The sequence below is a fragment of the Macadamia integrifolia genome, chromosome 12, assembly GCF_013358625.1.
Source record: "Macadamia integrifolia cultivar HAES 741 chromosome 12, SCU_Mint_v3, whole genome shotgun sequence".
In the NCBI taxonomy this organism is placed as follows: Eukaryota; Viridiplantae; Streptophyta; class Magnoliopsida; order Proteales; family Proteaceae; genus Macadamia; species Macadamia integrifolia.
Genome location: NC_056568.1, coordinates 6,575,188 through 6,599,153, shown reverse-complemented (window position 1 = coordinate 6,599,153; position 23,966 = coordinate 6,575,188). Strand labels below are relative to the sequence as shown.

General features: G+C 36.7%; 2 protein-coding genes across 2 annotated transcripts in view; both read left to right on the top strand.

Moving 5' to 3' along the window:
* Window positions 1–1,973: 1,973 nt before the first annotated feature.
* On the top strand, window positions 1,974–13,582 carry LOC122057061 (prosaposin-like). Its single transcript, XM_042619053.1, has 6 exons — window positions 1,974–2,131; window positions 3,605–3,703; window positions 4,283–4,479; window positions 5,243–5,440; window positions 12,482–12,541; window positions 13,113–13,582. Exons 2-6 carry the CDS (start codon window positions 3,610–3,612, stop codon window positions 13,275–13,277), a joined length of 714 nt encoding a protein of 237 aa, XP_042474987.1. The 5' UTR covers window positions 1,974–2,131; window positions 3,605–3,609; the 3' UTR covers window positions 13,278–13,582.
* Window positions 13,583–21,750: 8,168 nt separating this feature from the next.
* The window catches only part of LOC122057478 (protein ENHANCED DISEASE RESISTANCE 2-like), a 15,221-nt gene continuing 13,005 nt past the window's right edge, over window positions 21,751–23,966 (top strand). Inside the window, exon 1 of the mRNA XM_042619590.1 lies at window positions 21,751–21,804. The gene's annotated coding sequence lies outside the window, so the exon portion shown is untranslated. The remainder of the gene's footprint in view (window positions 21,805–23,966) is intronic.

Here is a 23,966-nt window from a genome sequence, read left to right as displayed (position 1 = left end):
TTTTTTTTTTTAATAAAAACTATGAGGGCGAGTGGTAGTGGAATGAACGTGTTGCAACCTTATTTTTCCGTTTTTCTTATATTAACCAGTTATTTGGCATAAAGTCAATCTGAGCCGTTAATTGATTTTCTATGGTTATCTTTTTTTTTTCTTTTCTTTTTTTTCCTATGGTTATCAATTCCGTCTTTCGTGGTGAGAAGTTCATGAAGACTAGGGTTCTTCTTCTTCTTCTTCTCTCTCTCTCTCTCTCTCTTCACTACTTCCCTAATCCTGCATACTCCTCCTCTGCTGCAAAGCCACAATACCCCCCTTTCCCCACACAACGCCATTAAAGTAGTTTCAATGGGGCAAATACTCCATTAAAGTAATCTTAAATGAGGTTGTTGGGTCCGGAGAGGGATGCTTTCTAGGTAATTTTCCCTATATTTTGCAGGCTTCAATAGAAACTTGGATCCACTTAATTTCCATAAAAGTTTTGAACAAGTTGGATTCATCATCAGTGCTTCAGGATTAGAAAAATAGAAAACCAAAATCTCACTACAGTGACGAAACCCATATAAAAAAGAAACAAAAAATTTAGGTAGATTCAATTAAAAGTGACTGTGGTAGAGCAAAACTTGATTGATGAAGCGATGGGAAGGAGAGGGAGAAGGAGAGAGAAGGCTGAGGGAAGGGGGCTACTGAGTTCATGATGGAGGGGAGATGGAGAGGGCGGGCTGGGGATAGAGAGGTGTGGAGAGGAGAGAGAAAACAATTGTAGCCAGTTTAGGTGAACAATTCAATGATTGAGATGGAATGAGATTAAATCAACATTTAATAGTTGAAGAATGCACAAACAAGTTATTTATACGTACGTGCTGCAACCTTTTTGCCAAATTATAAATGGTTGAAACTGACCATGAACGAGAATGCTTTATCTATCCAATGGTCAAATCAACAAAAGAAGTAGATTATTTAAAATAAAATACCATTTAGATAAGCATACCTTTGTAAATTACATTATCTCTTGTTGAAGTGTATCTTATAATTTTTGGCATACAATATATTTAGGAGTAGATACATCAGTATTCTTATGGATATGTTTATATAATAATTTTTTACTAAAAATGTTAGTATTAAAAAAAGCTTCTATCGTATTATCGAATAAAAGGTAGATTATATTCATAACCCCGGATGTTTCCCTCAATATTAAGACCATCCCTCTTATTTTGACAATTACACTTAATTAGTTCCTTTTTTTTTCTAACGGTGTTAAATCTGAAAATGAAATGACTATTTTATCCTTTGCACTAAAGCAAAAGTAAACCAACCCCGCTGAGAATGGAGCAAGGCCCTTGGATCCAGACCAAAATCAGATTGGGTGACAAGTTCTTAACCGCTTTTTACTAATGATTTGTATTAGAAGAGTAGGCAAGTGTAATTGTCAGAACAAGAGGAGATAGTCTTACTATTGAGGGGAGTTTCAAGGGATGGAACTGTAATTTTCCTTGGATAAATGAATGTGTTTCTTTGTTTGAGAATATCATCCACATCAGCACTTCACGTGTTCCTCTCTGTTTTTTTTCTAGAGAAGGGATAGAACATAGATACCTAACGCACGTAGACAGATTTTGTTTATATTTTATCACTGCAGGAGATCTTTGTTACCCAACTTTTTTTCCTTTGCCACGTGGACAAGATAATTAGTGAGCCCTTTGGTGGCCGTTTCAAATCATATCATGTGTCCATTAGGTCACGACATAGATTTATTTGTTAGTTTTACTACGTGGCACTGATATCAGATCAGGTGTCTTGAAAATAGTTTCCCACAATGGATGAACAGAAGGTCTATAGGAGACCAGATTAGATTCATACAGCTACCGGTCTCCATATTTTATTTCCAGAAATACCCTTTGTTATTATTGAGCGAACAATTACAGATTTACAACGGGTTACTCTTTGAGGTCAGAAGAGACCAAACATTGAATAAATTGCACACGCTTCTCCAATTTGAGAATTAGGCTTACCCCAGTCGAGAGGAAAAAAATCGTCTACAATTCCGAATTGCAGACGATTTCAACCCCAGTCGAGAAGGAAGAGCGCCCTTCTCTCTCTCTCTCTACCACTAGGCCATCAAATTCCTTCCTTGCAGGTATTAATTTCAAAATTTTCTACTTTTATTGAAGTCCTCCTGATGATATTCTGAAACTGAATTCCAATAAAGATTTCGTTTTTAATTTGAATTTTTTCCAGTCTATTGTTCAATCTACTCCACCAGAAGCTTGAAGTTCCCTGTCTTAGATATTGAATTAGTTTGCTCTTCCTCTCCATTACTGGTCAGAAAGGAAATAGAATCTGGGAATTGGGTTTGCGTTTGAGTGTTATTTTTTCTCTTCTCTTTTTGTTTCTTGTTGCCTTTCTTCTAATATGTTGTTTCAATTGGTGAAATAAGTTTTTTTTTTTACTTAAAAAGCTGTCCTTAATTCTGGGATTAAAACTAGTTCTTGGAGATCCAATGTTGGCAGAAAAAACTCTGATATCTGATGGTGGAGATTGTAGAAACATGTAAAGTGAGATTAATTGTGGATTGTCTTGTGTCTATGGTTTTATCCTTTGGTTTGATTCTCAAATTTAAGTATATGTTTCATATCAGATCTGTGATGTTTAACTAACTTAAACATACTGTAATGTAGAACTAGGATTGACAAGTCAACCTAGTCCCAATGTTACAGAATACTCTTGGAGAACATTAGATCAAATATCAGAATAGTTCAAAACAGATTAATAACAAGGATGAGATCAGATCTGAGATTAAAAATATCAATCTTCAGATTATAGGGTGTCAGAAATCAGAATAGAAGCAGATAATAAGGGGACTAATGGAATGATGAATTAGGTCTACACAGGTTCTGAAAATTGCTAACAGAGTATGCAATTTTCTGGGCAAAACTGAGAAGGAAAACTGAATTTAATACCTGTAAGAACTTGAGTAGATCAATAACACTTTGTGTAGTTGAGAGAAGAAGAAGATGAGTTAAGGAAGAGGACCTCTTGTGCTTCACACCACTGAGAGTCAATTGGATCAAACACCAATTCCATCAGCCTTGATCAAACACGACAAATCTCCATGTAGAAGACAATAGCAACAACGATTAATTTTTTTATCAAAATCATCTAGGCCTTTAGGAGCCTCCTCTTCTTTATTTATAATGTTAATGGGGGACGGAATTACAAAATAGAAGGTTCCTCAAAAAGGAAACCAAATATTCTCCTAATACAATAGCTACTAAAAACGAAATTAGAAACTAACTGAAATTAGAAACTAATTGAAAAAGGAAACTAACTACTAAGGACTTGACTCAATTAATAACTTGACTCATAAGGAAACAAATATAACTCAAATCAAGCCCAACTAGAAAGGAAACTAATGAAAATGGAAACTAACTAGTAATCCCGTACTTAATCTTAGAGCCCCCTTTTTAGACCCATAAAAGTGGTCTATTACACTCAAAACACATGGGATCAAAAGCCTAACATGTATGGAACCCAACCCTAGGCTTATTCCTAATAAAACAAACCTATTTTGGTAATTAATCTGCATCATATTGAGATTGTTCAAGTGCAGGCATTATGGGTGTGAGAGTAGGGCTTCTGTTTCTCCTTGTACTGGGCATCAGTTGGGCTTGTGTGGATGCTAGGACCTTACTGGTCTCTGATCTTTCAGGTATTCCTTCAGACTTCTTAATTGTTTTTATTCTTGTCCACCATATTATTCTTCTAAGGAACTTCATAAGGATTTTAACTACTTGATACATACTCTCTCTTCTCCTGTCCCAAGAGTGTTGTACCATATCTCAAAATCTTTCACCTGGGGGATATATACACTATTCTTATTTACCCAATGCATATACCATCCCATCCAACCTCTAGTGCATCTTTACATTCACCTCCAAATTTTGGTTGGACGGATGTAAATGAGATTTTACTATTTCATATGATTAAATATGCTGGCAAAGATACTCCAAAAACTTAAGCGAACCTAGCAAAAAATATGTTCCAACATTTTAACTCTTATAAGAGATCCCATAAGAAATATGTTCCAACATTTTAACTCTTATAATTTATAAGATTGAGATCCCATAATTGTTTTCTATTCCAATCAGTTAAAGTTTGTGGGAAAATCCATAAAGTTCCTTATGTGCCTCTATTGTCTGGAGAAGTGATTTTCCTTAATTAGAAGCACATTTGCTTGCTGTTCTGGAAAAAGGAGTTGGGTTTAACGATTGTATTCTTTGTGTTGTAGTTCTGAAAATAAGCTATGAGGAGCCCAAAAGTGAGATTCAAGCTTCCACAGTTGCCACAACAAATGAAAGAGTCTGCACATTGTGCGAACAGTACACGGCCCAGGCATTAGAGTACCTTGGGGAAAACAAGACCCAGACACAGATAATCGAGGAACTTCATCTTGCCTGTCATAAATTGCACTCCTTCAAGCAGCAGGTAGCCATCAAATCCCATGCCATTGCTTAAACGACTTTTTTGACCATGTGACTGCTGTATGACAAAAATATTGGAATATGCAGTGTTTCTGAGCTCCATCTTTTATTTATGCTGATAAGTTTTTCAGTCTGACCATTTGAGTGATTTCCAATCTGGTTCAATCAGCTGATGCAAATAGAAGGTAGGAGGAGCTGTGTGTTTAGGTCAGACAATTTTTTTTCCTGATATGATCTAGAGATCTCCTAAACCAACATCTTAGATTATCTAAGCCATTTATAAAGGTTCTTCTCCCTCCCTCCTTTTTGAGTGTCATAATAGTCAAAAGTAAGATTCCGAACTCTACGAGCCTTTTTCTCTGATGATTAGAATCATCTGACCATGCATACTGAATAGTTATGATGAATATGGTGTGCAATATTAGGTTAAACTTGCTTAACATGCTCTATATGGATGTCTTGATGGCCAATTCAAGATTGGAATTTCATGTTATAAATAGATAGTTGTAATCCTCCTTAATGTAATAAAGATAGCAGGATTAGTGAGCATCTGTTATTGCTGTAAGCATTTAAGCCAATCCTAGTAGTTGCTCCCAAAGAAACTGGAACATACGGTGTTTGACATCTGCTGATGCTTGTGGAACTTTTTGTCGACAAAATTCATGGAAATTATGAAACCTAACGATATCCGTTTACTTTATTTTATTTTACTGCAGTGAACTGTAACTTCTTATCTTTCTTTTTGTTATTTTCTCTTTCCTTGTTAGTGCATTACATTGGTGGATTACTATACGCCACTTTTCTTCATGGAGCTTGACACAATCCAACCTGAGGACTTCTGCTGGAAAATGAATCTTTGTGAGCAGGAGTTAATTTCTCCTCAAGAACAGAAACAAGATAGTTGTGCTCTGTGTCATCATGCTGTTGAGGAAATTGTGGTTAAGTTGAAAGATCCTGACACACAGGTTTGTACTTGCACAAAGTTATTCTGCAAATGTTTCCCTGACAATATGTGGTAGGAAAAATAGCCAGGTTCTTCTTTTTATTACTGAATGAATGTCGTAGATGTTTATAGCTGATATCATTTTCCTTCTTCATTGCAGTCTTTCTTCTTCTTCTTTTCTATTTTTTCTTTTTATTTTACTTTAGATTTTTTTGCTCCTTTTTCCTTATGCATTGTGCTTAGGATTCCACAAATATTTGAGTTCCTGATTCACAATCCTTTTTTCTGTGTCTGCTTATATTGTTCTATCGTTTCGTTCTATGTGGTCTTCTAAGTATCTATGTTGGAACTTTGCTGAGATGTATACCACATACTGGGTTATAGTCTTCATCAATTCATATTTTAAATGGAACTTTGTCAATATTGAGTTGCAAAGGACTGTAATGATAGGTATATACATCTGGTGTACGAAATCTCCAACCTTCTGTACCTGATAAATTTCCATTCACATTCATTAAGTGAAAAGGGAACACCATACTGGTTGATGCTACTCCTGTAGTGTCAGGAAGAATCTGGGGTCAAACTCAGATCTATTGATCCCTATATCCTGTCAAACCACAAGCCATGTCCAACATATATTTGCCAGCAGCAACTCTAATACTGGGAATAGTGGTTTCTTTCTTTCAGCTACCCTGTGGATCAGAATAGAGTACAGAACTACAATAAATTCTTGCAAACCACAAATCCAGTCCGACATATATTTGCCAACAGCAACTTTAATCCTCAGAATAGATCCTACCTGATCATCAGATAATCTTCTATCCCCTCCTTTTCAGTGTGCTCCATGAGGCATGAAACTGAATTTTAGGCCGGTGAGTGAGATTTCTGCTCATTGCAGTCACCTCCGAATCATCCAGAATATTCTTCCTTTTGCAGCCAAAAGAGGTCAAGATCAGTTTTGGATCTGTTTGTTAGCTAGGAACAAAGAAGTAATTGTGGGCCTTGTGGCATATCTAGTCTAGAAAAGGAGAGAGAAACTACCAAGCCTTCAACTGCAGGATTTTTTAATCAGAAAAACAAATAACCACAGCAGAATAGCAAAACAAACAGATCAGAACTAAGGAAGAATCAGATCTGCAAACAGAGTTTTGGTTTCAGAAACTGGAGTTTATGAGATCAAAACATAAACCAATTGGAAGGACTAAACCAGATATAGGAATGGGGTCATCTCTGATCATAAACCATGAACAAACATCCACAGAAACAGAAGAGAGCAGATTAGCTCAATCGGTTCTGGTTCTGGTCTGTAAAGTCACTACAGGACAAAAGTCAAGAGATTTTCAATATCTCAAAATTGGCTAGTCAGAAACAGCCCAAACCAGGGTCGAGTTTCAATTTGGTAGGGAGGAAGGTTCGACCAGAATTTTAGCCAAAGACTATGGCTGGAAGTGCTTCGGGGAGCTGGGAACCGATTAGGAAGTTAAAGGAATTCTGGGAAGAACTGATAAGAAAACTGAATTTAATACCTCTAGGAACTTGAGCAGATCAGGAATACTTTGTGCAGTTGAGAGAAGAAGAAGATAAGCTAAGGAAGAGGACCTCTTGGGCTTCACACCCCAGAGAGTCAACTGGATCAAACACCAGTTCCATCAACCTTGATAAAACACAAGACAAATCCCAACAAGGAGAAGCAGCAGCAGCAACCATGGTTTAATTCTTCAAAATCATTCTAGCTTTAGGAGCCTCCTCTTCTTTATTTATAATGTTGATGGGGAAGGGAATTACGAAATAGAAGGTTCCTTGAAGGAAACCTTAATTTTAGTCTCCTAATACAATACTTACTAAAAACTGAAATTAGAAACTAGCTGAAAAAGGAAATTAAAATGACTTGGCTCAACTAATAACTTGACTCCTACGAAAACGAAAATAACTTAAATTAAACCCAACTTGAAAGGAAACTAATGAAAAAGGAGACAAACTAGTAATCCCGTAGGCAACCTTAAGGCCCCTCCTTTAGGCCCATAAAAGTGGCCTATTACACTCAAAACATATGGAATCATGTTATGTGCACAAATAAGCGGGAATAATTACTTTTGAGATAGAATTTAGTTGTTTAGGAATTTTCAGTTATGTAGGAGTTATCAGTTATAGTAGTCGTTATTAGAGAAGTGGTATTAGTGAAGTAAGAGGTTGTAACTCTTTGTAACTGTTATCCTATCCTATTTAAGAGGAAGGACAAAAAAAGTAGGGCAATGAATGAAATCCTAAATTGTCTCTTGATTTTATCTTAAGAAGAGGTCGGCTGCCTCCCAATAGGCCACGATGTCATGGCTTCGTCCGTAATGCCAACCCTATCTTTTATTATATTTTATTTATTAATTTTATCTAAATCCTTCTCATGTCTTAATTTTCCTATTTTCTCTCTATGGAATCCCTACACGCATCATCTGGTATCAGAGCTCAGGCACGGATCCACCGGTGGAATTTCTACAATTTCTCTCTAGAGAAACGAGGTCATGGCTTCCTCAATTAAGCCAAGGGAAGACTACCAACATACTAAAGCAACTTGGGAGGATCTAGATGCAATGAAGATTCAATTTCCGGCAAGTGGTCTTGAGGACAAGACCAATCTTAACAGGGATGGAATGTTACGTGCACAAATAAGCGGGAATAATTACTTTTGAGATAGAATTTACTTGTTTAGGAATTTTCAATTATGTAGGAGTTATCGGTTATAGTAATAGTTATTAGAGAAGTGGTGTTAGTGGAGTAAAAGGTTGTAACTCTTTGTAACTGTTATCCTATTCTATTTAAAAGGAATGACAAAAAAAAAAAATAGAGCAACAAATGAAATCCTAAATTATCTCTTGATTTTATCTTGAGAAGAGGTCGGCTACCTCCCAATAGGCCACGACGTTATGGCTTCGTCCGTAAAGCCAACCCTATATTTTATTTATTTTTTTTATCTAAATCCTTCTCATGTCTTAATTTTCCTATTTTCTCTCTATGGAATCCCTACATGCATCAAATATAATAAAAGATAGGGTTGGCTTTACGGACGAAGCCATGATGTCGTGGCCTATTGGGAGGTAGCCGACCTCTTTTCAAGATAAAATCAAGAGATAATTTAGGATGTCATTTGTTGCCCTACTTTTTTGGTCCTTCCTCTTAAATAGGATAGGATAACAGTTACAAAGAGTTACAACCTCTTACTCCACTAACACCACTTCTCTAATAACTACTACTATAACCGATAACTCTTACATAATTGAAAATTCCTAAACAACTAAATTCTATCTCAAAAGTAACTATTCCTGCTTATTTGTGCACGTAACAGATCAAAGGCCCAACATATATGGAACCCAACCCTGGGCTTATTTTTAATAAAACGAGCCTAGTTTGGTGAAGAATCTGCATCAATATCAGGTGGAGGTTTCCAGGGGCAAAGGGTCTGGTCCTACCTTCAGGAAAAATCTAAATGATTGGAACTGGAAAAATACACATAAAGAGCGTGTGTGGCAGGATGTAAGGGCATGGAACTCTCAGCAACGTCACAAGTTGCAAGTGAGAGCTTATTTGTTGCATGGGTGATTTTATGTGTCCATCTAACTTTACCTGGAACCAAATGGGTGCCCCTGAGGGTTATGTATTTTATGTGGGCTGCTTTCTTGGACAAGTTACTGATACCAAATCATCTTATTGATAAAGGATGGATATTGTGGAATGTAGGTTGTGTTTAGAACTTCAGACGTGGAGGGGATATGAACTATTTTTTTTTTTTGAGATGCTGATTTCTTATTGCCTTATGGGGGAGTTGATGTCAGTTGTGGGGATTAGTTGTGTTTTTCTTGATTATGTAGTAACAGCTTTGGGGGAATGGGAGGCTGGATCCTTTTTATTTTTTGTGGGGGTGGGGGGAGATGGGGGAGGGCAAGATTTATGTGGAGAATCTTACCATCTTCAATATTCTATTTGGAGTCCTAGTGCATTTGGTGTATGTGATAATTGAGATCGAGTTTTTATAGGGTGATGGATTGCATGTAATTGTATAGGGACCTTTCCCTGGGGGGTCTGCCAACATTTTATTAGCATCCTTGTGAAGGCTGCATCTTGCTTTTCGCAATAAAATATATCTCTTATCTTTCTTTACAAAACGAAAAAAAAAAAGTTAATGAATGGCCACGACAGTGTTTACATGGTTTGTTGGATTCCTAGGTCATAATTATTCATCTCTATAAATCACTGACTAGTTACTGTAGCATTCAATTGAAGGGGTCAGACCTTTTGTATCATTCAATCTTGATGGTTGGTCCATGGACTATTTTTATGTTGTGTAAATTTTTGAATCCAAGGTTTGAAATTTCGTTTCGGTGTTTCGGTGGGTTCAGAAACCACCAACTCGGCGAGTTGGCTTTTTTTTTTTGGTTGACTGTTTCGGTGGTCAAACGGCTATATTTTGACCTGAAACTTGGAAGGTAGCTTATTTTAAGGTTAATAAATATGTTTAGAACATAAAAATGCAAAAATATTAGAACATAACATTGTTTTAGAGTTGCACCTTTGTTTTGAAGCAACCGTCGAACTGTTCTAGAGATTTTACCTGCTTCATTACTAGAACAAGATATAATATGATGGTAAAACAAATAAATAATGCATCTAAACCATGATCAAAGCATACATCAACATTAATTAACTAATATTTAGAGTACTAGAGTAATATACTATGCAACTCCCTAATTCACAAGTCCCAACTAAAGTCATCCACTGAGCATATTAATTACACAACAGTACAATAGTAATGATAATGACTATCTACTATCTACTATCTACTATCTACTATCTACTGGAAAGAACTATGACGGCCTGGCTGGATTCCACACCCAGTACGATGGAGTCGACGTGCATTTTCCTCTAACTGCACCACAAATGCATGGCACGTCATAGTTTGAGAGAAGAATCGAACGTAATCCTCCACAGCTTCCAAAAAGACTGAGTCATCTACATACTGAAGGTAACCTATCCGAGGGTACGTATCACCACCATAGTATAAAGAAGAACCCGCCATTGAGCTGCTGTCAACTGATGGTTTAATAAACTGTCCACAAAGCCACTACCATGTGACTGGGTCTGGGAGCCATGGTCAGTACTACTACTAGGAATGGATGAACCAGATGTATGCCCCATCCCAGTGAATTGATCATAAGGTCCAAAACACTTTAATATTAATCTCCTATTTTTATTTTATTTTTAAAATCAAAACAGATATTTTTCCCTATTTTTAAAATTATTTTTCAATTATTAATCAATTTTTCATACTTTTTGAAAATTTAAAAAAATAATTACTGGCTGAAAAAAAATTTCACTCCGATGGAGTCGTAGAACAGCCATTGGTGACTAACATATATATAGTTGACATCCATCAAAGCAATATTTATCATAAAAAGTAACAATTTATGGTAATGAAAAATGATTTTTTAAACCAGAAAAAAAAATATATTTATCTACAAAAAAATTTTGACTACATGAGGTTATAGATCGCCCTCTAGTGTCTAACATATTAAAAATCTACAGCATCCAACATGTATTTATGTACTATTTTAAAAAAAAAAAAAAAAAAAAAAAAAAAAACTTTACCTTTCCTAAGCTTTGAATGTGTAGATCTTCTTGTAGGAGTCCAATGGAAGTCAAAATGTGTAATGATGTGACTAATTAGAGGCTTGTTGGAGTGTTTTTCCTTCAAAATATGCGAATGGAACCGAAACCACCGAGACAGAGTCGAAATTTCTGGTTTAAAATAAGGCATGGAATGTATCATTTCAGCGAGATATACCGAAAATTTGGCCAAAATACCAAATTTCGACCGAAATATGGTACACATATTGATTCGTGCCTTAGTTCGTTTCGAAAAAAAAAAAAGCCCCAAATACCGCTGAAATGTCGGCAAGATTTCAAACCATGGTTGAATCCAGGACCTTTTACAAAGATGCAAGAGCCCTTACCACTGGTCTAGACATGCATTTATATTGTAAGAATGATTTATATATATTGCAATTAAACTTCCCAACTTCTCAGACTATTTTTATCAGACGTTACCAGTTTTGATTGCCAACCGCCAAGTATTGTTCCGGTTTTGGTCTGTTTTCTGAAACATTGATCATATCTGTATTATTCTGTGGAATTAGTTTGTTAATTTAATGATTTAATCTACAACATTTTGGTGGGTCAATATTGATTTTGATTTTTCATTTCATTACATTGATTTGCTTCTTAAATTCATGAAAAAGAAAGCAGAATTGGGAAGAAAATCACCCTAATTGTTCGTTAACTAGGAGGCCTTGTGTTGATTTGTATATGGTCTTGATACTTAAGCTTAGGCATGTACCATAGAAGGTTTCGTGCTCAACTCCTTCTATCTAAGTTTAAAAATATATTCCCTGGGAATAAACATTTTATCCCTCCATCCCACAATGACTGTCTGGTTTGGAGTTCTGCGATGTTCCGATTTGTTTGTCCATTAGAATATTAAATGCTTTGAAATATCTTACTTCTCCATGTTAACCTTAGCATGTAATGCTAATTGGTGCTACCACTACAATTTTTTGCTTTAAAAGAGCGAGAGAAGAAAGAGAATCTAATGTAGTTTTTGGATAATTAGTGATTAATATTTAGGCAAGGAATGTAATAACAAATTTTCTTTAAATGTGAGATTTGTCAAGCTTTGCAATTTTTGTGGCACGGAGGGTGTGACATCTTTGGTAGAAATACATCTTATGATGTGGCCAAAGCTTAACTACGTAATATGGAGGGTTCAAGGGTTGTAGTCGTCCTAATAGTTAGGTACCAGTTTATAAGAAACACCTTCGGTTTGAGTCCCATCCACTGCAAAATTATAAAATAAGTTATGTTTGATGACATCAAACTTATCGATAAAAAATGTTACAGCATCAAAAGATAATAGATCAATGAACATCCTTTTTACTTGTAAGGAACAAACATTTTGTTTTTTTATTACATGTGCCTGTTTTGAAGTGACACCTGGACTTTTCTGTGGTAATTATTGCAGTTAGAGATAATCGAGATGCTTCTAAAGGGATGTGATGCTGTGGAGAACTATGCGAAAGAGGTGAGGACTCTTCAGGATTTTTAATGATAAATATCCATAGCCTTTATGGCCATCGACATGGTGGTGTTGAATCATCTTGGATTGCCTAATTTTGTACAGTGGACTACAAAATGACTTCTTCTTTACTTATTTTCTTGAATATCTTGGTTACTTCATTAGTTAGATGTGCACTCTATGCTCATTCTCAAAGATGATATGCATTTCCTTTATATGCTCCATTGTAAGAATTCCATAAACCTTCATCTGTGTGTGGCATCTCATTGATATATGTCAGTCTCGACATGAAACCTCAATTAAGGTGCATCATCTTTCTGGTCAATTGCATTATTTTGGTGCTTTACAACAATGAGTGCGACACTTGTATGGCTTTCCACAAGGATGCAATCTCTCTGATACTAAAGAACATCCAATGTGTGTCAATGGAAAATTTAAGGCGGCTGGTCTGAAAAATGAGATGATACTCTGATGCGATGGAAAATTTGAAAAGTTTATTGAGAAATTGTTATTGCAACAAAGATTTGTAACTTGGAATTGGTTTCCTTGCTCATTTCTTATTTCATATCTTTGGCAGTGCAAAAAGCTGGTCTTTGATTATGGGCCTATAATGATGGACAATGCAGTGCAGTTCCTAGAAATTACAGATGTCTGCACTGTTCTCCATGCATGTAAATCTTCGGCTACTAGGGTTGGACAAGCATCTTCTGACGCTCAAATAAGCAGACTTTTTGAAACTTAAAGCTGAAAGCAGAGATTGGCCAGAATGACAGGGGGAATATCTCTTACTGAGAAGAGGAAGCCATAGCATTTGCCAATCACAGACGGTGAGTATGCTTTCCTCCAAAATATTTAATATTAAATCTAAAACATGCCTGTAAGTTATTGTAAAGTTTAGATTTTCCAAATGGAAGTCTTATTTGTAAGTGTAGTTTGTGCCAGTAAGGTAGTTCATTTGATCTGTAAATGCTTGTAGGATCTGACAATCAAGGGATTGCCTTTTATTGGATGGTGTCATATATATAGATCTATTTTCCTTCTATGTTACCTCCGGCTATATCTTAAACCACTTAATTTTTCTACTGAGAGACTATAAGTGACACACCAACATCTTTATTCTCTGTATGACCAGCAATATGGGAATTGGCAGGGTATATGTTCTTTTTTCTATTTAGTTTGGGCGTACCTTTAACATGAATAATTTCATGGGAAAAAGGATGCCAGGGTACTATTTCCTTCTCACGTAAGTTTTTTTTTATTATTATTTATTCTCTCGTGCCCTATCATGTGGGTACCATGTGGATGATGCCGTTTTATGCGCTGCCGTTGGTGTGGTGTGCAGATTACAAACCCAATAAGGGTACCAAAGCCCATAAAGGAATACATCCAAGATCCATTGAACTTGAAGACTCAAGAACATGTCACAAAACCTGTCCATTACATAATAAATGCCCACAAGGGCTTAAAAACAAAGCAAGGAAATTCATCACAAAAATATCGTTTGAATATGGGGGATTGATTGATTGAGCTTCACCTTGTATATATGCCTTCAAGGAGGTAATGTGTGCTTTGTCTGTTTAGCCATTTGGTTATAAATTTATTGTGATTGTGTAAAAGGTAAGTAAGTACCTGACTTGTGTGTGGATTATCATGGGATGATCATTGTGAAGGTTGATAGATCCCGGAAAACTATCTGTGTGAGCACTGATAGATCTGAAAAACTATCATTGTGGTGGTGTTTCTCCTACCCAACAAGGAGAGTGTCAGTAGATTCCAAGCTGGAAGCTCGAGGAATGAACGTAGGACAGTATTAATGCTATGTTGAATCATTATAAAACTAGTGTGCTTTCTCTATTTCTTTGTCTTCTCCATCTAATTAAGTTGTGGTTTTGCTTATTAATATTTGTTGAAGTTTTTGTGATAGCATGAAAAGAATTTTGAATTTGAGACTATATTCCACATTATCCAATTCACCCACTTTTGGGTTGCCTATGTGATCCTACAAATGACTCTATGACCACCTAATGGGGAATTGGTTAAACCGTCAATCAGAGAATGGGTCCGCGTTACGGTTTAGGGAAGGTGTTAGGCCCCAAACTGTCCAATAAAAACCGGTCTTTATATTTCTTGAGCCCTCTTTGGTATTAATTTTCTTTTTTTATTTTTTCTTATTTAACAAAATCATTAATGAAAACTATTTTTTATCATAATATAAAAATGGTGGTAACTATTTGACAAAAATGGTTTTTTGTGAGAAATAAGTTTGGTATCCCTATGTGCAAAATGGTTTTTTGAAAAAATGGATGATCATCTTCCTTATTACTCTCTTTCTCCACTTTCTCTGACTTGCTTGTTGCAACTCCTTTATCTCTATTCTCCTTCTACCTTTTCTTCCCCATTCTTCTTAGTTGTTGTCATGGTCGAACTGATCAAGAATGTAAAATGCTCGAGATGATCTGCTAAGAATAATGATTGTTTGCTTAGGCTAGAGTTGGAACGACGGAATGAGTTTGGTTAGGTCTCATCTGCAGAAATTGAAGGCTACGGCCATGGTTTGGATTGAGGAAGGAAAATAAGAAGAAGAAAAGGGGGCAATGGGCTTGGATTTCTAATTACAAAGTAAATGACTATTTCACCCCTTCCATGTTGGGACTTTAAGCACATGTTTATTAAAGTTCAGCGCAAAAATGGTTGAAAATCAATTTTGGCCAAAACAAATACATGACTCTTGATCGCTTTTTGGTTTTCGTGTTTATCAATGTTTTTTTTTTTTAAATAGAAACAAGCTCCATAAATGATACCAAATGCAACCAAAACTTTTTTTGTGAATAAAAATAAAAAAGAAAAATGATACTAAAGAGGGCCTTGGTTAAATCGTTCTAACACATGCATAAAACTATAATATAACGAAAGTAAAATTCTGAACCTAAAGAGATAGGATTCAAAAACACATAATTGGAGGTTTGATTGTTTTTTTTTTTTTTTTTTGGGTAAAACATTGAAAGATTAGCATACAGAATTTTGAACAATGCAATGTACAACCTAGACATTTTAATGGCAGGAGGATTCATACCCTAACCCTAAATACATGAAAAACAAGGGAAACCCTATTATGAAAACTTGACCCTAAAAAGGAAAAAAACTCTGATTTCATGACCTAACCAAAGGAAAACATGCATGAAAATTCGTACATAATAAAATATGGTGAAAATGACCAAAACACACCTAAGACTAAAACAGGCCTAGTAAAAACCCTAAAAATAGGGGAAATTATTTTTATGCTAAATCAGCGGTAAAGTCATGATAAAACATTGAAAACATGACTTTAAGATAAAAATCAAAAATCAAAGTTAAACCTTAGAAAATCAACAAATCGCTTATTCTAACGGCAAAACCCGTGAAAGGAGAAAGTAAGAAAAAAAAATCATACAAGATGCATATGAAATCACGATGCATAAGACTTCTAAATAAATGACCTAAGAAAGAAAACCTAGATCTAACAGACCAAAGGGCATGACCTTCCACTCGAACAATCCATCCTTGGTCTTGAAGGCGGTCTTCCATTCGTCTCCTGGCCGAATACGAATTTGATGGTAGCCACTTCGAAGGTCCAATTTTGAAAAGACCTTTGCACCGGACAACATGCCTAGCATATCATCAAGTCGTGGTATGGGAAACCTATACTTAACCGTTATTTTGTTGATTGCTCTGCTGTTGACACACATGCGCCATGAGCCATCCTTTTTTGGAGTAAGTAATGCTGGTACATCACAAGGACTAAGGCTCTCAACGATAAACCCCTTCTGTAGTAGTTCATCAACTTGCCTTTTGAGCTCAATGTGTTATGTAGGACTGAGACGGTAAGCTGGAAGGTTGGGAAGCACAGAACCAGGTACCAAGTCAATAGCATGTTGAATATCGTGCATGGGAGGGAGCTTATTAGGTAGCTCATCAGGTACTAAATCAGAAAAGTCTGTTAGAAGCTCTCTAATAGGCCGTGTGAGCTAAACTGTTGGTGGTGGAGTGACCTCTCTAGTAACCAGGGCTAATATCATGCCTGTATCATGGCTGGTTCGCTCAAACTGCTTTTGTGGAACAGCTAAGATCTTCTTCTGTGGAAGGACTAGCATCTTGTTGGTATCGGTGGTGGCTTTCTGGTTAGTCCTCAATGTCTGTCTCTTACGCATCTCCTCTGGTACATTGACAGGCTCAAGTATAGTGCGCTGCCCTTTAAAGGTAAATATGCACTGATTCTTCTTTCCGCCAGTGAGAACATCATTATCAGACATCCATGGTTTCCCCAAAAGAACATCAGTTAGCTTCATAGGAATGACATCACACCATACCTTTTCTTCATATCGAGAAAGTTGTAATGGAACATAACATCGCTGATTGACCTCCAAAGTATTGCCATTCAGTAGGGATACTTTGTAAGGCTGCGGGTGTTTCTCTACCTTCAAATGTGCTTTTTTCACAAATAACTCAGAGACAACATTAACGCAACTGCCACTGTCAACTATCACCTGTACAGTGCGATCAGCTGAACGCATGCGGCTGTAAAATATGCATGTACGTCGCCAATTCTCACCTTTGGTTTCAGCCACCAATATGCGAAAAACCACATGAATTCCATAGGAGTCATCTTCATTTGCTTCAGCCCCATCATAATAATCAACATTTTCATCTTCTTCTTCCAATGGGATTGGAAAGATATGGAAATTATCTTCATCAGGAGTATCGTCAGCGTCAACCATCACTGCTACTTTTTGACGTGTAGGACAATTTTTGGCATAATGTCCCCTCTCCTAACAATGAAAGCATTGCACTGTGGCAGTGCTAGGCATAGGTGCTTTCCCCTTGTGATCAACACATGGAGAAGGTGTGGTACGTGGAGGATAAGAAGTAGGATTTTTTGCTGAAATTTTTTTTGTGATCTCTCTGGCTTGATATACAAACCTTCTACCCGTAGGAACTAGTAACTCCTCTGCATGTACTGCTTTCTTGAAGCATTCCCTGGCATTGGATACATCTACTACTCCAATAGCACGTTTTATATCAGATCTCAAACCCAAACGAAAGCGGGAAAGTACCTGTAATTCATTCTCCCTGATGCTAGTGCGTGAATAGAGTGAATCAAACTGCTCCATATACTCTGCAACGAACATACTCCCTTGACGAAGAGTATTCAGCTTGTCTTGCAGTTGCGATCTAAAGTGTCGTGGTAAGTATTTGGCACTAAGATCTTCTTTCATCTCTTCCCAAGTAATGGGAGCTCTACCACGATCTTCTAGATCCCTTTCTTCAGTTCTCCACCATTCGCGGGCTGTGCCAACTAGCTTAGTATGCGCTAGTCTCATCTTACGTGACTCAGACAACTCATACCAATCAAAATAGTCATCTAAAGCAGCCAACCAATCATAAAATACCTATGGATCATGCTTTCCGTTGAACTCCTTTAATTCAAGCTTGACTTTTTGTGAATCATCAGTACATCGATGGGGTGCTTCAAGATCACCATTGAAATAAGATCTTACATGCTCCTCGAAGGTAGGTGGTGCTGTAGGGGTTCTTTGTTGTGCCCTTTCAGCACTTCTCCTATGTTGATGATGCATAGCAGATTGTAGTTGATACCTGTCCTCCCTCTTGAATGGTACATTGTTGCCTTGTATTGGAGTAACACTTTGGTTCTCAAGTCGCAGTAATCTCTCACTAATAGCTTTTTGATCAGCAGAGAGTTGTTGAAACATTTCAATGACTTTTGCCATTGGATCAGGTGGATGCGGGGGCCACTGTGACTCATTCTCTGCCATGCTTTGATACCAATTGATATAATATTGAAATTGAGGAAGCTCAAAACAGTACCAGGGTACGATCTTTTCTCAGGGAATAGAGAATTCTAGATATGGAGAATAGGATATTGCTAAAATTTTTTGAAAGATGAAAATGATGGAACAATAAACAATAAAATAACACCCAGGCTTCACACCGCAAGGTGGATCGACTAGATCAAACACCAACCTACCTTGATCAAACACAAAAGATTTCTTGATCAAACACAAGAGATTTCTTGATCAAACACAAGAAGAGAGTTGCATAAGCAAACTTTGTTTTAAATTCTGAGTTGTCCTTGAATGCTTACAATTGATCCCTATTTATAGGACCAATTCAACAAAATATTACATACCCAACTTTCAACTAACAATAGTAGAAAGTCTTCACTTATTAAAGTTGAGGTAGGAAAGTCTTCACCTTCCAACTACTAAAGTTGAAAATGCCTTCACCTACCAACTACTAAAATTGAAAAAATCCTCACCTCTTAAAGTTGCAATGGAAAAGTCTTCATCCCCCAACTACCAAAGGTGGAAAAGTCTTCACCCATCATCACTTACAAAAGTGAATTGATCCCCCCCATTTAGAAAAGTAAAAAGTAAAAGTAAAAGTAACTTCTAACCACTTAAATTGAACCGATATTGGACCAACATGGACTATGGTTCAATTGAAACTAAACTAAGACATAAAACATGAAATAAAAACTAAGTATGAAAATTAATAAGCATCAACAAGGTAAGGCCACATGCTAGTTACTTTTGTTGGCCTTCTTCCTACGGATGTAGGTCTTCAGATCTGCATCAGTTTGGAGACCACCTCAAGGGAGGTCTATGACCAGGGTTTCAGCCCCTGTTTCTCAGCCAGGTGCCAACCTCAGGGCTTCCTCTGTTCTGGATGAGACCCCGTTCTATCTGGGATTGATTTCTGCTGTTGATGTTGTTGCTGGTTTGTTCCCTGCTGCTGCAAGTAATTGATTGGGACTAATTCTGGTTCCTGTGGGATAGGTGTGATCTTCTATATTTTTGGGTTTTATTTCCCTTGTTTCTTTCTACTATTTCTGGTTTTTGTTAAGGCTAATTAGAGAGATCAGATTTGAAACTGGTTTGAGCTTAACATATCGGAAATTGTTTACCTAGTGTAACCTACTTCTACATTAAGGAACCTTCTTTGATTGGTCACAATTTCAATTCCTTCTCAAATTCAGCTATACTGCCTACTATACATAAAACATTTCACTAATAACACCAGGCACAAAAGCTTCAAGTCTTTTATTTCCGAAAGAGTTAAGATTTATTATACCACAACAAACACATTGAGCCCTTAATCGCTACAACTAAGTTGTCACATGGAAGACTCCTAGATTATCCTAATGGTTTAACTAGATGGAACAAAAAAAAAAAAAAAAAAAAAATCAGCTTCAATTCTAGGCAAAAGCCAAAATACCTTCCCGCTCTCCTTGCTTAGTGCATTTGATTATAATTCTCTTCTCATTAATCATATGTATCATCCATTTATGGGATCATGGTGTGACATGATCACCAAACTGACAACCGTACTATATCACAGATGGAAAATGATCACATTGCCATGATAAGGACGATGAATATGACTTTGAGCATAAACAACGTAAGATTTCATAAAATCTTACCTATAGAGTAGAACGCCGTCTGAGCTCCGTATAGATTATATTTTAAATTTGATACGTAGGAATACATACGGTGGTTCGCTAACTCACCCATCCCCCTTTATCCATATTGTGATCACTGCAACTATGAGAATTAGGTTCCACCGTCAACGTGGGATATAACAGGAAGTTCGATGCTGTTTTCATTTCTCGAATAGTCATTTGTAGTTATATTAAGTCCCGTTTAATCTAACATGTATGGTCTAAAACCGCTGGTTCATCGGGAATACTTTCTAGTGTTGGGAGTTATAGAATCAAACAAGAGAATTAAGCTTTATATTCAAGACCAAAAAAAAAAAGAAATGGGCTTACATTTGAATAAGAATTGAAAACATTTATTTGACTCCTTTTATGTTTAAGTTAATTAAGTATGTTTATCAATAAAACTAACCTAATCACCTTACAACTGCATACTAGAATGCGAATTGGTTAACGTGAACACTTCTATAGACGATTCAGCCTTCGCTATTTGGGGTTCTCAGTGTAAGTTTTCCTTTAGGTGGGCTGCATAGTCAAAGATTTGTTTCAATCAGTTTAGTGTGTAGTTAGAACTTAAATGGGTAAGCAAAAGAATCCAATTTTATTGGTAGTAATTCTATGGAGATATTGGATTCTATTAGCACACCTTAATGGTATGAAATATTTATTACTATGTGTGGACCTAAGGTATTATTTCCTTAATGGGGAGGAAACCCTAATTTTATTGCAGGGTTGGTCCCCACCCTCACCCCTATATATAGTTATTACTGACCCATTAAGTGAGGCTAACGACCAAAAGCAAAAGGAAAAGATGGTAGACCAAACCAACATTGATCGTGTTGTACGAGGAGCATACAAGAAGACATTGAAGAATTCTTATTCTTCAACCATGGATTCAGGTATGCCTAAAACGTGTATTTTCTAGTGTTTGTCATGCATGCTTATCGATCTTCATGAATCGTTCCGTATTTATTTTCTTTCAATGGTATCAGAGCCTCGTTCATGAAAAATCGATCGGTTGTACCACTAGTAATAAAAATCAATTTCTTCTCCTCGAGTCGTTTTGTTTTGAGTAAACAAGAAAAGTAATATATTATTACTAAAGGATAAAACTTACAAAGTTAAATTAAAAAAAAAAAGTGATAAAAGCAAGTACGGTTTAGTTGCTTTTACGGTTTGGTTGTTTTTTTTTCTGAAAAAAAAAAGTGACAAAAGCAAGTACGGTTTNCCCCCCCTTTGTTGACCTTGGTTTGTGATGTTTTGTCTTTATTCTATTGTTGTTTCCCCCTGGGATGGCTTTTCCTTGTTTGCTTAAGCCTTCCCTTTCCCCCCTTCTCCTCTTGGTAATGAATTATTTATTCATCCAAAAAAAATAAAAATATTCAGTTGGAATTTTTCGGTTGCAGGTCTATTCTTGTGTTAAGTTCGAGTTACTGACTTGTTTATTTAATATACCCTGCCATCCTATCCATCGATAGGATTTCTTGCTTTTAAATTTCAGTTCTGTTCTAGAACTCTGAATCTCACAAGTTCTGGTTTTCCTATCCATCGAGTTACTGACTTGTTTATTTAATATACCCTGCCAATTGTGACGCTTGTGGAGTTGAATGATATTTCTATTGGATTTGAACTTAATGGTTTTTCTTACCTGAATTTATGAGCTTCTTTGTTCATCAAATATTATTTGGAAGACAATATTTCCTGACTAAACTTGTCTTCTCATTTTCAGTCAGAAGCTGGGAAGAAACTGCCATTCATATTGGTCATTAATTTAGAGGTATGTGTCTCTGATATTGATTTTTTGCTTCATATCATTATGAATGAGATCCATGTATATTAAAACCAATAGATGGAGGTTGTTGGTATCCTCTCAAATTCTAAGTTTGTACCATACATAGTTGTCAAGGTGTCAAGGCGACCAAAGGCAATGGAGGCCCAACTTTACTTCCCCACCCCTCTGCCCCTTTCTGTCCCATGATCCCACAATACAGAAACCATAAATTATGAGTCACATCTATGAACATCCATGCTCAACGATAACATTTGGAACTATAAACAGAGAGAAGAAATCCTCATAGGTCTTAGCTTGGTCTTTGGTTGTTTCCCCTCCCCTCTTGTTCCCTCTTGGCTTTGTCCCTTGCGGCTTGATCATAGTTAGCAAATTCGGATTCGGGAATTATTCGGACGGAGAATTATTCGGAGTAATTCGACTGGTCAATTTAAGGGTTCGGTCAAAAAAGCGGACAAAATAAAAATCGGATTCGGATTCGGATTCGAGAATTATTCGATTACAAAAATAAAATTCGAGCAAAAAATTTGGAACTTTTTTTTTTATAATTTATTGTATCTTTTTTATTTATCAAGTAATTAACTTGATATGTACTCCTAGAAAGAGCAAATTACTGTAATTCAAATATACAATACAATAAAAAACTAGGAAAAAGCTGTCATTGGGTGATGGAAACAATAGTTACAGTAATCCAATTTCTAAAGAAATTGTCCTGTAGGAATATAAAAGTTCAAAATCACATCATTCACTCCATGACTCACCTAATCATCCATGCTTAAAAGGAAAAACTATTCTAAATAAAGCAAAACATCCACAAAAGCATAACAAAATTTATTACATCACCACAACTTAAGTACTTAATTAAATCAGATAATACTATCTGAGGGTTGAGTCTCGCTCTCAGGAAAACTAGCACTTGCACCAAATAGCAAGTCTTCAGCGATGCTATCATCCACATCATCCAATAATCTCTCTAGCTCTTTATCAACATCCTCAATGCTCTGATCAAAATTTGCATTTGAAATGTGAACTATCAAGTGGCTCAGCATGTTGCCAAAACTTATCTTTTTGTCTCTCCATTTTTCCTATTTGTTGAAAGTTGAAACAGAAAAAAAATAACATAAAAATCATTTCATCTGAACAAACAAATAAATCATATTAATAATTACAAAGAAAACATACCAAGAATACCAAGATTTTTGCATTATGAGTAGAACATATTAGCAGAAACTCATTTGGTTACTGTGTTGATGGCTGATGCAGAGATTTTAATCTGATAAACCTAAGTTTGAATAACTCGATATGCCAAAGGTATAACACCTCCAATAATTCAGAAAAAAAAAAAAAAAAAAGAACCAGAAAATACATTCTGATCCAAATTTCAGAACATGAATCATCCAAGATGAACTCTAGAGACTAGAGGTGAATAACACAGTGATAGAAACAGCCAAATATACAAGGACTTACATTGAAAGAATCTCTGTTAGTTTTTTAAGAGAGGGCGACCCGGGAAGGCAGCGAGAGGCGAGGCAGGGCCGCAGGAGGCGGCGAGCTGCGAGGCTGCGAGCGATGAGGCAACAAGGCGGCCAGGCGGCGATCGGCTAGGCAACGAAGCGGCGAGCGGCGAGCGGCGAGGTGCAGAGTTTGTAGACGGGTTTTCAGAGAGGGCAAGAGATGGGAGAGATTTGGTTTCCAGAGAAAATCACACGAACTTCAAACGTAAGACCGCAGAAGGCAGCGAGCGGCGAGCCGCTAGCCAGGGCCGCAGGAGGCGGCGAAGCAGCGATCGGCGAGGCAACGAGCCGGTGAGGTGCAGACACTGGTTTTCAAAGAGGGTAAGAGATGGGAGAGATTTGGTTTCCAGATAAAATCACGCGGACTTCAAACGCAAGACCGCAGAAGGCGACGAGCAGCAAGGCAAGGCCGCAGGAGGCTGCGAGGCAACGATCGGCGATCGGCGATCGGCAAGGCAACGAGCCGATGAGGTGCAGACACTGGTTTTCAGAGTGGGTAAGAGATGGGAGAGATTTGGTTTCCAGAGAAAATCATCGGACTTCAAAGTTCGGTTTTGGTTTTTTATCTTTTGTTTTGTTTTGTTTTTGTTTTTGTTTTTTTGTTTTTTTGTTTTTGTTTTTTTGTTTTTTTTTTTT